Here is a 16,334-nt window from a genome sequence, read left to right as displayed (position 1 = left end):
AAACTCACAAACTTGGTAATCTGTCAACTAGAAAGCAAACTTTAAAGTAAATAAGTGCAGTGATAATTTCATTTATTTGTAATGAGGCTCCAGTTCTGGGCTCCTTTAAAGTAAGGGTTTACTATAAAATAGAATGATGTCTGAATCTTAAATTAACTTCTTAACAATTCTATCAAGACTTAGGTCACAATTACACATTGTTGAACTGGTGAGTTTGAGATGCACTTGGACATTGCACTACAGATTGCCCGTCCCTCCTTATGAAAATTCATCAGTTACTCTGCAGTGATGAGTGTCGGCTAAATATTCATGAGGAGGGCCTGTAGCACTGTCTTTAGTGTACCAAAGGATAAACATAAGAAAATGACCTTCATTCTCCCCCTTCCAAGCCCTATAGTAACATAACAGCAGATTAGAGTTATGTGAATGCTCTGAAACTGTGAAAATGCAGCAGTGTCTGGTCCTCTTCGACTCGTCCTGTCAGCTCCCCCTCCCCTTGGAGACAGAGTACATGCAATCACCTCCACATCGGTCAAATACAACTTCATTGTAAAGTCCACTGAAGAATATAATACAGTACTGATAGGGTGCTTTCACACATGGGGGGGGGTACTTATCAAACTGGTGTTAAGTACAACTGGCTCAGTTGCAAGTACAATGATATGTAACATGTATAACTTTTATTTTATTTGATAGCGTTTAAAAAATTCAAACCATTGTCAACAAATACATGTTCCTTAAAATTGCTCTATTCCTATGCTTATAGCGCTTTAATCCTTTGGTCTATGGGGCTGTGGAAGGTGTCATTTTTTGCAACATGATGTGTTCTTTCTATGGGTACCTTGACTGCATATATACGACTTTTTGATCGCTTTTTATTACAATTTTTCTGGATTTAATGCGACCAAAAATGCGCACCAAAAATGTGCACAAATTTAGCACTCTATATTTTTTTGCGCTTACGCCATATACCGTGCGAGATCAGGAATGTGATAAATTATTATTTTGGGCGATTACGCACACAGCAATATAAAACATGTTTATGTCAGGGCCACTGGGAACAAAGAGACACAGGACAAGTGGGCCCTATAGCTAACACCCCCCACGCTGTCCCTACCTACTTGCCACAATCCACCCTAAGATGGCGGTGAGCAACTGAGCCGCGTTCCCTACGCTGCAGTACGTGCAAACACAAAACAAGACAAGACGAAACTCACACAATAAAAGGTTGGGCAAGGTTGGCAACAAACGGGCAGTAGAAGTACAGAAGCAAAATCCACAAGAAAGGTCGAGGTCACGAAATCCAGGTCAGAATCACTAATACACACAGAAAGGAGACACAAAAGACATAAGCAAAGAACAGGAGAAAACCAGGCCCGGACTTGATGCCAAAAGCGCAGTCTTTGGTGCAGAGGTCGAATCTTTGCAACAGAGGGTGGCACTGATGCCTTTTTAGGCGCGATCATGACAATTTATTTATTTTTATTTATAACATAGGAAAAGGGGGGTGATTCAAAATTTTATTAGGGGAGGGGGCTTTTTATTAATAATACTTTTTTTTTTTTTTACCCTTTTACTAGAATTCCCCCTAGGGGACTTCTAGTATAAGCACACTGATCCTTCATTGAGATCTGTGCAGTATAGCAATATTGCATTCCAAGGCTGCTGCAGCCAAAAGCATTAGAGTGCCGAGCCGGGATCAGAGCCATTACAGTGCAGACACCGGCCCAGGTCAGATGTGAGGATCGCTCCTCCATGACAACTGCATCTGAATAATTAATTAGTGGGCACGGTGATCGGCCGCGCTGCCCCGCTCTGAACTCCCCTAGCGACCACTGGATGTACGGGTATGCCAAGGATTGTCTAGGGGTTAAAAGTAAATGTGCCTTTGAATTTTGAATTTTTGTGCCATTATTTCTCACATTCTTAGAAATCCTTAAATCACGTAAATAAAGAATCACATGAGTTGTAATCTAAAAAATACAACTAAAAAATTCCAAAAAAAAAATGGTTATTTTATTATTATTTTAGGGGGAAAACACCACTACATCATCAAGAGCAAGAAAGTGTAGTTTCTTTATGACATTTTTCAGTACAACAAAAATGCTATGCAAAAAATGTGTGAAGGAAGCCTTAGACATGTAAAACTCTCTCGTCGATGTTAGTGGTTATCTAGTTAGGTAAAATACATGTGGAATCATACCCCCTCCAGGAAATTAACAATTTGTTTCATACTTATCATTACCTTGTCAGTTTTCTTCCCCCAGTTATGAGCTAAAAGCACAGAAAACTGTGTGAGCTGTTCACTCCCATCTCCCCTTTCTCCCAGCACCCCTGGCTGGCTGTATCTGCACTCTGTAATGCTGGGAGGGTTAATCACAGTGAGGTCAACAGCAACTTGACCTCAGATTAATCCTCCCGTCATTACAGAGCGCAGATACAGCCAGCAAGGGAGCTGTTTACATAATCCATCTCAGAAATAAGGGGGTAGATCAGAGGACAGCTCACATACAGATTTCTGTGTTTTCAGCAGAAATCAGCAGGCTCATAATTGGGGGAAGGAGACTGATAGGAAAGCAAGTGGTCATGACAAGTATGAAATGAATTGTTTAGTCTCCAGGAAGGGGGATGATTCCATGTGTATTTTATCTAACTGGATAACTTCTTTAAATTATTAGGTACTGTACTGCACATTGCTGGTCAGGAAACTCCTGAACTTTATACTTCATTATTGACTGTCTTTCATTATTTTACTTATTCCTGTATGGGAAAATAAGAATGAATAGTCCTGAGGTTTACACAAGAGAATTTTTTCCTCTTTTATTTCTACTTTTTTTAGATTTTTCAGTTGACTTTCTAAAGGTGGCTTCACCCGTACCGGATTCGCATTGGATTTCACGCTGCGAGTTTGCAGCAGAAACTGATGTAAATCCTGGTATTGTGATCTTTAATGGCGTATGTAGTGCCAGCCCCTTTAACAAAATCCCCACCCACCCGCGCCGCCCGCAGCATACGTTAACTGGTCCGGGCTCCGGCTGCATCTGGTCCGGGCTCCCTTAGGTCCCGCTCAGCCAATCAGTGACTGCGACGGGCCTGTGCACTGATTGGCTGAGCAGGACCTAAGGGAGCCTCAGTTGCAGCCAGAGCAGAGCAGGTAACGTATGCTGCAGGCGGGGGGGTCAAAGGGGCTGGCATTACATACTTACAGATGTAATGTAACCCCATTGAAGATCACAGCACCAGGATTTGCAGTAGATTTTGCTGCAAATTCGCAGCGTGAAATCTGCTGCAAATCTGGTACGTGTGAAGCTACCCTAAAGGAGAAATGATCTTTTCCAGGAATAATGCCCAATAGCAGTAACGGTTTATAACACGGATTATGTGGAGATGAATTTAATGTGAAGTAAAAATTATTTTAGACAATTGTGTTAAATTTGTTAGTTAGGGGTTTTTTTTTTCAAACAATTTGTTCCTTCTGTAGTATTCCATTTCCTCATCGAGAACTAACATTTTTGTGAATTGTAAAAGCCAAAATAAATATGTGAAGAATGTTCAGAAAACTAGTACTCACAAAATAATAACTGATATTTTGCATTGCAGGTGGAATGGAGAATATTAGGAATCATACCCATGCACTGGCCAGTTACACCTACTCTGTGCTTTCAGCTTTGCATTACGCTAATGGACAACCCGTAGCACGCATCTACACTGACACAGAGGTTAGGACTTACGATGTGCAGGGTCCCATCATTAATTTTAATGTGCTGGATGAAACTGGAGGCATAATCGGCTACTCTCAGGTATACATTTGTCAAGGTTCACATCATCCATCTGTGAAATAATTTTTCTGTTATTAACTGCAATACATTATTCATGTTCTTTGCCTTTATTTATTCACTATGGCTTTATTTACTTATGTGCAGATTTAGAAATGATACTTTGTTCTGGTCCCTTTGAGTAAAATATTCTGATGAGTCCTATTACATTAAAAAAATGTGAGTACTTCTAATATAAATGTATATTTACCACAGACTAGAACTTTTACTTCAGGGTGCTATAAACTTTTTGAAATAGAAAAAGAGCACCTAAGCTGCTACTGGCCCAGAAATACAGGACTTCCTATGTTTAGACTCTTTGAGAGGAAAAAAAAACACAAAGAGTGCCATGTTTTCCATGATAGACTAAAACTAAAAAAAAACAGTGACACTTTAAAACACAGACTTGCTCAATTCATTTAATTCAGTTAGAACTTAATTAGCTGCATTTGTACCTTATTAGCATTTATTTCTGAATCTCCTTAACTTAAAAATATCCAGCTGTCTGGCAGTCTGTGGCTGCACAGAAATTATGTACAGTGAAGGAAATAATTATTTAATCCCTTGCTGATTTTGTAAGTTTGCCCACTGACAAAGACAAGAACAGTCTATAATTTGAAAGGTAGGTTAAATTTAACAATGAGAGATAGAGTATCAAAAATGAAATCCAAAAAAATCACATTGTATAAATAATATAAATTTTGTTGCATTTTATAAAGAGAAATAAATATTTGATCCCTCTGGCAAACAAGACTTGGTGGTAAACCCCTTGTTGCCAAGTACAGCAGTCAGACTTTTTTGTAGTTGATAATAAGGTTTGCACACACGTCAGAAGGAATTGTGGTCCACTCCTCTTTGCAAATCATCGCAAAATCATTAAGATTTTTTTGGCTGTTGCTTGTTGCCTCCATAAGTTTTCTATGGGATTAAAGAGGTTGCCCAGGAAACATTCCCTTTTGCCCTAAATACAGGATAGGGGAAAAGTAGGAAGTTGCAGGGAGCCTGACCTCTGTAACCCTGGCCGATCTCCGTATTAGGCCCCAGCTTCTTTGTCATAAATAGATAAGTGGGTACAGCATGTGACCCGCAGCTCTATTCATTCCTATGGAGCGACGAAAAGGACGTCAGAAGAGTGTTGTACTCGGCTCTTTCCGGGACCTCATTAGGGATGAATAGAGCCGTAAATTGTGTGCCATAGGAATGAATAGAGCCGCAAATCACGTGCCATACTCTATACTTACTAAGTAGAGATGAGCGAACCTCGAGCATGCTCGAGTCCATCCGAACCCGAACTTTCGCAATTTGATTAGCGGTGGCGGCTGAACTTGGATAAAGCCCTAAGGCTTTGTGGAAAGCATGGAAATAGTCATTGGCTGTATCCATGTTTTCCAGACAACCTTAGAGCTTTATCCAAGTTCAGCAGCCACCTGCTAATCAAATGCCGAACTATCGGGTTCGGATGGATTCGAACCCGAACCCGGTTCGCTCATCTCTATTACTAAGAGCTCAATTTTTGTCTCATCTGACCACAGCACCTTCTCCCAATCACTCTCAGAATCATTCAGATGTTCATTGGCAAACTTCAGACGGACCTACACATGTGCCTTTTTGAGCAGTGAACTTTCTGGGCACTGCAGGATTTTAATTCAATACGGCAAAATGTGTTATTAATGGTTTTCTTGGTGACAGTGCTGCCAACTGCCTTGAGATTATTAAAAAGTTCTCCTGTGTAGTTTTAGGCTGATCTCTCACCTTTCTCATGATCCAGGATACCCCAAGAGGTGAGATTTTGCATGGAGCCCCAGATCGATCTTGATTGACAGTCATTTTGAACTTTTTCTAGCACCAAAAGTTTTCTCCCTCTTAGCCAGCGTCTTACTTATGGTTTTGTAGCCCACTCCAGCCTTATACAGGTCTATGATCTTGCCCTTGTCATTCTTAGAAAGCTCTTTTGTCTTGCCCATGTTGTAGAGCTCCACCCACGATCCCTGCTTCTAAACAGGAGCATTGCAAAACTAATTTTCTTTAAAATGCTCCAGTTCAGGCTGGTGGAGTTTTAAGAACCTTGATGGCAGTGGCTGTCGCCTCATTTCCAGCCGCCACTACTTCTCTAGGTGGGCCATCTTTTACCTGCACCAACAACTTATGAGAGAATATATGAAGTGTGCTGTGGAACGCCGTCATTGCCAAGGTCCACAACATTACCACATACAGTAAGCATGGTCAGAGATGTTCCATCTCCCTAACTGCCCTCTGGGTGAAGGTATTGGCAGCTGGGCCTGACTGGGGAACAGTCCTACCACATTACCCTAAGTTGACATATTTGCTGCAGAAAGTGTGTTTCAGGTGTGCCCAATTTAGGCATTCTCATCCTGCTGCATCTTGTCTGTGTGTGCTGCAGCAAATTTTGGCTTCCCCACCACCCAGCCCCATTATGTGACGCACCCATGCGCTGGGCCGCCACGATGTGGCACGCAGGGGTGAGTCACAGCGTGTTACAACAACACTTCATGCTAAAGGAATAGGCCACCATGTGGGACATTTGTGGTGTTTTGAAATACTTGGAGTACTCCACAGATATGGTCAGTGCTGAATCAGCGCTACCATCCCCATCCTATGCCTACTGGAAAAAAAACTTCAGGCTATGATGTAAGATTTCATGGTGGCACAAGAGGAAGTGGAGGATGAGGAAGAAAGTCCATTCTTCTAGTTTGTCCAGATTTTTGGGCTCCCAGTGATGAATTGGTTCTGAATGAGACTATACAGTTCTTGGTCAAGTACAGTCTTTTGTTTGTCATTTATTTAGTTTATAGATTTCTTTTATATCTATAGGAGATTTTATGATTTTAAATTAAGGTATGTTTTAGCCGCTATGACACTGATTCTTTATTAAACTAGCATAGTGCCTGGTGTATATCTCTTTTGTCTGTTCTACTCTGTGATATGAAACTGTGATGAAATCCATAGACAATGTTATTGATTATAGTCCACAATTTACAGCCTATAGAGCACATGGTGGCTTGTTTGGAGGCACTGTTTTTTCAGGAAACCTGTTTAAAAAAAATCCATACAGGTGTCCTATATTATGTTTATTTACGCTATAAGGCTATGTTCACACTATGTATCTGTGCGGCTGTAGTTTTTACGCGGCTGGAAATGTGCGGCTGAAACTACGGCCGTGGGAAAAAACAGACATGCGGCCGAAAACATACGGTCATTTACTTGGAAATCTGGTTCAACTAAAAATAACAAATAAAATCTTTAGAAAGTGATGCAAACACCTCTGGATGCATCTGGGAAAGCAGGGAAACAGTTTACAGGAATTGCTATTACCGGGGTTTGCGATCCTCTGCAGTATGCCGATGCCTCTCATGGTTAATATATTTATTTAATAAAACACATTTTCGTTGTAATAAAGTCCCTTTCGTTGTTCAATAATTAAATTTAAACGAATCCATCATTTTGCAATTAAATATACTGTTAAAATAAATATATATAAATAAATGTATATTTATATATATATTTATTTTTTGACAGTATATTTAATTGCACAATGATGGATTCGTTAGAATTAAATTCCTGAACAACGAAAGGGACTTTATTACAACGAAAATGTGTTTTATTAATTTAATATATTAACTATTAGAGGCATCGGCATTCTGCATTATTGCCGCCTATTTTTTAAGTACTCCGTACGGACCGCCTGTCAATGCAGTGAATTTGCACACTTCCAGCCACAAACAATGGTCTTGTTCATTTTTTACGGGTCCGTTTACGATCGGGCCGTAGGCTCATACATAGTGTGCACTGTGCAGCCGTATATCGTATACTTTCCAGCGTACGCATGAACCGGAAAAATACGGCCGATGATTTACAGCCCGCAATACAGCCGCACAGATACATAGTGTGAACATAGCCTTAAAGATATTTAGGAGGTAGGATGTTTACATATGCTATTGAAAATATATTTGTAGATAGAAAGTACCAATTATGGTACTTCAATAAGCTTGTACAACTTAATAACAACATAATAAGTTACAAAAAAAGGCCTTACCTTTTGCTGAGGCTTATTTGGTCTATTAATGTGGTAGGAGGTGGATTCCAGACCACCTTGAATTCTCAGCAGTAAAAACAATAAAGTACACATCGGTTTGATGTCCTTACCAAGGCATGTCCAGTTCAGGGGTCTGCCTGTCTCTTGGGGATGGTATTTTGGGTAAAAACAACTTTTATTCTGGCAGGACCTTATCATCAAGATGGGGGCTAAAGCAGGGGCATAACTACCACTATAACAGCCATAGCGGCTGCTATGGGGCCCGCCGCATCAGGGGGCCCCATGGCCTGCTCCTGCAATACACTGGGTACCCCCGGAGCCGTCATCATTTGCAGCACCGGGTGGCCCTGCTGGTCTCCTGGGTTTTGCAAATGTCCCTTTAACTGCAAGCACTCCTGACCAGAGCTAGCAGTTATGTAGTTATGACTTCACTTGACCGTTTAGTGGTCAGTCGGGGGGGGGGGCCCAATCAAAAGTTTGCTATGGGGGCCAGCCATTTCTAGTTATGCCCCTGGGCTAAAGCATCCGTGCCATAAAACTGCAGTTTCTCTGCCTTTCTTTTTTTAGCTTTCTTTTTCACTACAGTTGATTGCGAATAATAAGGTGCTGTATTATGCTCTATTTTACATAATTTTGCTGGCTGTTTAGACCTATATGTATATTGCTATATGTAAAAAACAATGTAATGCCTTCTTAGAACTGTTTCCTTGAGCATAAGAATTGTAGCTTCAAATTCAATCAAAGCATCATCTGGATGGAGATTATTATGTTTTCAGTGCGTTTTTCTCCTTGCCTACAGCAATAGGCTGTTTTTTTTAAGCCAGCCTGTGAAACGGAAATTAGACAGAGATTGATGTGAATGAATAGATTGTTTCTAGAACATTGAAAAATTTGCTGACCCTATCAATAAATTGTAACAATTCTATCAGGGATGTCACTTTAATACCCATCAAGTGTTGCTCCTTACTCCTTTGGCACCATCGACAATAAAACTGTAAGGTGCTCCTTTTTTCTGGCTTAATTTATATTTGCAATTATTTTGATTATCTATTGGGTGTACTGCTTATCTCAAGTGGAAGAGTAGTGTTTAATAGCACAGATAGGAAACACTCTCTAGCAACATTGCATGAAATCCTTAATATGGGGCTAAAATTCACATTAATATTTAAATTGATACTGTGTGCTAAATGTGCTAAAAGTTTCAGAAGTTTCCTTGAGTTACCAGAATTCATTGACCTATTGAATTCAAGTGTCTGTATTTTAAGTACTTTAGACAGATAATGAAAAAAAGCCTGATATAAATTTAATGGAAATGAAAGTAAAATAGCACATTAACAGTGTAACTGTCATAAGGCATTAGGATTAATAAGATATAAAAAGCCAACAGTTAGTCTCAAAAATTTGCATAATTTACATGGCACTGAGACTATAATGTAAGCTCCTGATTATTCAGCTCTTCTATTCCCACTCATTTAGCTCTGTGCAGTTGTCTGCTGCTTATGCATAATCTCCAATCATTAGAAAAAATAGGTCATGTTTATCTTTACTTACTGTCCCAGATATTAATTCTATTGATATTTACATCTACATGAAATTACAGCATTGCATACATTGCAGGACTGCATTGCCCTGCCAGGAAGATATGGCTTCTTGGTATAAACGCAGCACAGCATGATTTTTTATCAAGGACATTTATCAAAAAAATATCTGGTTGCTAGGGACCCCACCACTAGGACCTAGAGTTTTCTTTTCTCGGTCACTGCACAACCTCAGTAAAGAAGAGTTTGATTGAAAATGTGGACACACATAAACACCGCGGCTACATTTATAGTCAGTTGGCGGATGCAAGCATCTGACTACAGCACTCTGACGTTGCTGTTGGTCCATGGACATAATATAAAGTGGAAAAATGCATGTGTGACAACCATTCCATTCAAGTTTTCGGAACATTGCTCCAGAGAGACATTGTTGTCTGCTCATTTCTCGGTAGGAAACCTTTAATTGTGTGGCCTGCCTCCATGGTGCAACAACACTGACAGTTGCACCTGCAGGGAGGCAGCGGGGTTTATATGAGGGCATTCTACACATATTAGAGGCAGTGGTGTAGCTACCATAAAAGCAGACCACGCAACTGTTATGGGGCCCAGGCACCAATGGGGCCCATTGAATCCCCCTTAGCGGAGCATGGTATGCCTTCATGGTAGTAGCTCACAACACATGGCATGGCACAGAACTGTGGGTTTCTCTTGTGGCCAGGGGTGGCGTTGCACCTCCAGCCACAAGTGCCCCCATACACATACTTACCCTGTCCAGCACAGCGTTCTTTCATTCTCCCAGCTCCCCGAGGCACAAGTGATGTGCCAGGCAAGGTGAGTATGTTGGTGGGGGCCCATACAGTTTTTTACTATGGGGCCCCCTATGCCCCTGGTTCTACTCATTTATCATGGTTTCCTAGGAATTTACCATTCTTAATAAAAAAAAACATTGGAAATCCATTTAAAGCACATTGTAATTTGTCTTGTCAACCTTTTTTTTTTTTTTTTATATATAAATAATACATTATACCGGGTGTTACGTGTCAATGCTGGATACAAGTGGATCTATTTGTTTAATGGTGGCTAGAGTGATGTGTGGAGCCAATGATTGGCCACTGTTGCACTGTAGCCAAGAATTTGTAGGAAAGTGAGGAAAGTTGTGGGGGTTGTCAATGGAATAGCAGCCATGATACAGAAAACAGAAAGATGAAATGGAATCATAGTTAGAAAACTACAAAGAGTCAATACATGGACTACAAAAGTATGAGGATAAGGTCATACTTAAAAGGTATCTACAACAAAGCTGACATCTACCGATAGGCATGCAGATGCTACCAGATGATGATGATGGTTTCTGTGGATACATCTCATAAAGGGAGAATTTTGTACAAAACCCTGCATCTGCATACCAATCAATTGGTTGTGTTATTATTGTTTTCAGTGTTAGGCTATGTTCACGCAACATATCTTTTCGTAAAACTATGGCCGTTGTTGCAATCGGCAACAACGGCAGTACTCTTTACGAAAAGATACGTTGCTTAGTCTTCTATGGGAGGTGGATTCCAGACCACCTTGAATTCTCAGCAGTAAAAACACCAAAGTACACATATGTTTGATGTCCTTATCAAGGCATGTTCAGTCCTGGGGTCTGTCTCTTGGGGTATTTTGGGTAAAAACAACTTTTATTCTGACGGCACCTTATCATCAAGATGGGGGCTAAAGCATCCGTGCCATAAAACTGCGGTTCCTCTCTCCCTGCCTTTCTTTCTTTTAGCTTTCTTTTTCACTACAGTTGATTGCGAATAATAAGGTGCTGTATTTTGCTCTATTTTACATCATTTTGCTGACTGTTTAGACCAGGGGTGGGGAACCTTTTCCATGTCGAGGGCCGGTCGGGCATTAATAAAATCATTCGAGGGCATTCGTGCGGCAGTTAGTAGCGTGGGTTTGCAGCACCCAGGGCAAGGCAAAGTATTTTTCCCCTAGTTCCCCTGCTATTGTAGTTAACCCCCAGTGATGCCCTGCTATTGTAGTTAACCCCCCCAGTGATGCCCCTTGTAGTCTAGTTAACCCCCAAGTCATGTCCCTGGTAGCCCAGTTAAGCCCCCCAGTGATGCCTCTGGTAGGTCTAGTTAACCCCCATCAGTCATGTCCCTGGTAGCCTAGTTAACCCCCATCAGTCATGTCCCAGGTGGCCTAGTTAACCCCCATCAGTCATGTCCCTGGTGGCCTAGTTAACCCCCATCAGGCATGTCCCTGGTGGCCTAGTTAACCCCCATCAGGCATGTCCCTGGTGGCCTAGTTAACCCCCATCAGGCATGTCCCTGGTGGCCCAGTTAACCCCCATCAGGCATGTCCCTGGTGGCCTAGTTAACCCCCATCAGGCATGTCCCTGGTGGCCTAGTAAACCCCCATCAGGCATGTCCCTGGTGGCCTAGTTAACCCCCATCAGGCATGTCCCTGGTGGCCTAGTTAACCCCCATCAGGCATGTCCCTGGTGGCCTAGTTAACCCCCATCAGGCATGTCCCTGGTGGCCTATTTAATCCTCAATCAGGCATATCCCTGGTGGCCTAGTTAACCCCCATCAGGCATGTCCCTGGTGGCCTAGTTAACCCCCATCAGGCATGTCCCTGGTGGCCTAGTTAACCCCCATCAGGCATGTCCCTGGTGGCCTAGTTAACCCCCAAATAAAAAAAATAAACATCCCACTCACCTTACCTCCGTTCCCACGCTGCCCATGTCCTCTTCTGTCCCAGGTCCTCTGTGCCGGTCTTTCTCCTGCAGGCGGCGCGCGATGAAATGACGTCATCGCGCGCGGCCCACAGGAGACTGAAGACACGCGCCGCTCTGCTGGGGAAGAAGCCGGCATAGACAGCATCCTCCTGTGTCCGGCAGCTGTCACAGACACCGGAGAATGCTGTGTATGCCGGCTCCTTCCTCCTCCAGAGCGGCGCGCATCACAGGGGAGCTGCGGGCCGCGGGCCGCATCGGGAGGTCTCAGGGGCCGGATGCGGCCCGCGGGCCGGAGGTTCCCCACCCCTGGTGTAGATCTATATGTAGTACTTATTTCCCCTCTGTGCATCCTTATAGAACTAAGGCTCCCTCTCTGCACTTCCATTTAGCAGTTAGGTTCCACTGTGTCTCCATATTGCACAAGACCCCTCTTTTTCCCACATGGTAGTTAGGTTCTCCCTATAGTACGTAGGCCTCAATAGGTAGTATCCCCTAAGTAGCTATCCCTCCTGTAGGTATCTCCTCCCCAATTAGTTACTAATTAGTAACTCCCTGTACCCTGGTAGTGAGCCCCCACCAGTAAATAGCATCCCCCATGTTGGTAATCTCTCCTGAAAGTAGTTGGCATCCAACGCACATGTAGATATCCCCCTTCTGTAATATATATATATATATATATATATATATATATATATATATATGCTTTTATACAGTCTGCTGGCATAAGTAGCCTCTTGTGACCACAGGCATAATGCTGCGTTGTGACTGGCAAAGCTCATCACACTGTCAGTGTGTCGCAATTAAAGGGGTAGTGCGGCGCTCAGAAATTATTCACAGAATAACACACATTACAAAGTTATACAACTTTGTAATGTATGTTATGTCTGTGAATCGCCACGTTCCCCTTGTCCCACCACCCCCACCCGTGTACCTGGAAGCGTGGTGCATTATACATTACCTGATCCGTGTCGAGGGCCGTCCGCCATCTTGTGCCAAACGTCATCTTCGGACGAACGGACAAGTCGCTGCCGCCTGTCCCCCCTCCGCTGCGTCACAACTGTGCTCAGCCGCGATTGGCTGAGCACAGTTATGCTCAGCCAATCGCGACTGAGCATCAGATGACGCTGCAGAGGGCGGCCGGCATTCGGGACAGTCGGAGCTGTTTGCCGTCCACCCGAAGAAGACGTCACTCGCTGAAGATCGGAGACGGGTGTCGGCACGTGACAGGTGAGTATAGCGCACCACACTTCCGGGTACACGGGTGGGGGTGGGGGGACACGGGGAAGGGGGCCATTCACAGACATAACATACATTACAAAGTTGTATAACTTTGCAATGTGTGTTAGTCTGTGAATAATTTTTTACTGCCGCACTACCCCTTTAACTGTAAGCGCTCAAACAACATACATGTATGGCACTGTTTTTAGAAGAAAGTGGCAATATATATATATATATATATATATATATATATTATAAGCTGTCAGTGTGAAGATGGATTATGCAGATAAGGTGGTCAAACAGGTGAGCCGTGCTCCGATATTCTGACAACTAACCCCTTAAGAGCAGAGCAGTGAGGGAGTGAGTCATCCTGCTGTGGAGGGAGTGAACCCGGCCACCGCTGATAACACAGAGAGGTGATCGTGTATTACTGTGTATTATTTATGCAGCCCTACTTCTGCCAGTGCAGCAGCAATAATCAAGAAAATGTATGTATGTCTTGATGTAGCAACTGTCTCCATCCCATAAAATTCATTTTTGTCATTGGTTGTTAATAAGTTAAAACCAACATTTGCAAAATACTAAGGTACTTACACGTGAACAGGAAGCAAAGACACCTGGGCCAAAATATCAACAATGGAACTAAACTGCACTTATCAGCTATAATACGGGGAAATGCGTTGGCTAGTTCCAGTTGTAATACATAGTTTTATTTTAGTATTTATTGTTTATATTGTGTGTCAATAATAGTGTTTAGCCTTCATTTGGCCATATTGGAACCCTGTTACACTAGGTGAGCAATTGGCTGACCTTGATGTTACTAAATGTATTGTGGCGTTTTTAGACTTTTTAAACGAATATTAACAAAGGTTAAATTTTAGTTTGTGGTACGCCTCTATGATAGCAAACATGGAACTAACCCTAGGTTCTATTTAACAAATAGATTATTTTCAACACATTTTAGTAACATCTACAACCTGTCCTTTTATAATATATTAGCCATGAGTGTTTAGTTCTAAACTAGGTTCATGAATGATGATGTATGAAAATACACTAGTTGTTCTTAAATAAATAATATCCCATAGCTGCCAAGATTAAGCATTTGATTCAGTGGAGCTTTTACTGAAGAATGAAACAAGGAAAGAAAATTTTCTTAAAATCGACCTGTCTAGCGTTAAAAGAGCTATAGGAACAAGAATGCATTTCACTAATGTTCTGAGCAGAATATCCATTTATTGCATTAAATGTGATGACTCAGTGGAGGAAAATTAATAATAGCATAGTTAATGGAAGCTCTGGCCAGATTCCCAACAGTTACCTAAAATTACAGAGGCAATTGCTTGCTATTGATTTAATATATTGATTTAGTAGTTAGGATTCAGGAAACCTGGGTCAGCTGGTGAACATGCAGCACAGAATTCAAACATTATATCTAGAACAACTTCATGAGCAGAATTTGTCTTCTCTTCAATTATCTTATTTGCGAGAAACAGAATCCGCTCATTTCTTAGGTCCACCCATTTACTTGGATGCTCTTCTGTTTTGCTTGCAGATAATTGGAAACAGGCCACAAGTATGTTTTGTTGTCTGAAAAATCTATAAAATATGCATGATAATCTGTAAACTCTTAAAATGTCCAGTATATGGTGGCACTATTCCTAGCTTCCTAGCAGTAGGATTTAAAGTTTCAGTTTGTTAAACAGCAAGAACAAGGTATAATATTCAGAAAATGTTAAATACTAGAAATTAGCGAGTCTACACCACACTGTGGCATTTGATTACTGGTGGCTGCAGAAGTTGGGTGCAGCCCTAAGGAGTCCTGGAAAACATGAATACAGCCTATGGCCAGGCAGCCGTAGGGCTGCAACCAATGTCTGCAGGCACCAGTAATTCATAAGAACCCAAGCCTGTTCGATATTCGCTCGCCTCTGTTAAATACATTTCTTAGCTTAGGTGTTTTGTTTACTTAGGAAAGGCATTTGTGTTTTCTCATTCAGTCATGTATCCTCTTAATAAGGATACAACTGCATTTTACTTTTTTATATTCTGAGTGTACCCACTTTAGTTTTGTAGTTTTTGGAAAAAATCAGAGCACAGACTTTTTTTTCAAAGGAGGGAAGGAGGTGAGTGAACAAAACTACATGCACTTACCTCCCCAGCTCCAGTTCTGCGGTTGCTGTCCTCTGCTCCGGTTCCTGGTCCCCTGACATTTTTAGGTCTTAATGGGATCCAGAGCAGAGGACAGCGGACCCCAGTGTTGGAGCTGGGGAGGTAAGTGCATGTTGTTTTGTTCACCCACCTCATCCGCAGCAGTTTTAGGAAAAAGCATGTGCCCAGACTTCTCCTTTAAAACTTGTCATTAACCCCTTCCCATCAGTAACATGTATATATATATATTCCTACTGCACATACCCTGTGCGGTAGTGATGAGTGAATAGTGAAATATTCGATTCGATATTCGTACGAATATCTCCTACATATTCGCCTATTCGATTGAATATTCGATCCCATTAAAGTCTATGGGAACAAGTATTCGATTATTGAAAAACATCTATTCAACTACTTGGAGGTCAACAAGTCCACAATGACACCTCAGGGAAAGGAAAAGGGGATTAGAACGCTTATCAAATATTTATCGAATAATCAGCGTATTATTCGATAATATTCGATACTATCGAATACCTTACTATTTGATTGAATATCTATTTGATCGAACAGTATTCGCTCATCACTACTGTGCAGTAGGAATGAATATACACTATACGTTTCTGACTTCAGGGGGTTTGATGTGTGATGGACCGCTGCAGTGAGAGCGGCCCTGAACAAATCAGAGTCCAAGGAGCCAAAGGTAATGACAGGCAGCTGCGATCCCACAGCTGCTTACCATTAACCCCTTAAATGCCATAATCTATAGTGATTGCGGAGTTTAAGGTACTTAGTGACAAAACAAGCTTCTGTCACTAAGTGATCGGGGACCC

At 41.9% G+C, this 16,334-nt stretch overlaps 1 protein-coding gene across 2 annotated transcripts in view; it reads left to right on the top strand.

Annotated features, from left to right (window-relative positions):
• The window catches only part of MOCOS (molybdenum cofactor sulfurase), a 256,930-nt gene that overhangs the window by 162,581 nt on the left and 78,015 nt on the right, over nt 1-16,334 (top strand). For both annotated transcript variants that reach the window (XM_069958248.1, XM_069958247.1), the window contains exon 6: nt 3,601-3,800. In XM_069958248.1, coding sequence (XP_069814349.1) covers nt 3,601-3,800 — 200 coding nt within the window. The remainder of the gene's footprint in view (nt 1-3,600; nt 3,801-16,334) is intronic.

The sequence above is a fragment of the Dendropsophus ebraccatus genome, chromosome 2 (genome assembly GCF_027789765.1).
Source record: "Dendropsophus ebraccatus isolate aDenEbr1 chromosome 2, aDenEbr1.pat, whole genome shotgun sequence".
Taxonomy (NCBI): Eukaryota; Metazoa; Chordata; class Amphibia; order Anura; family Hylidae; genus Dendropsophus; species Dendropsophus ebraccatus.
The sequence above is the reverse complement of the archived record's forward strand: the minus strand, read 5'-3'. Positions and strand labels throughout refer to the sequence as shown.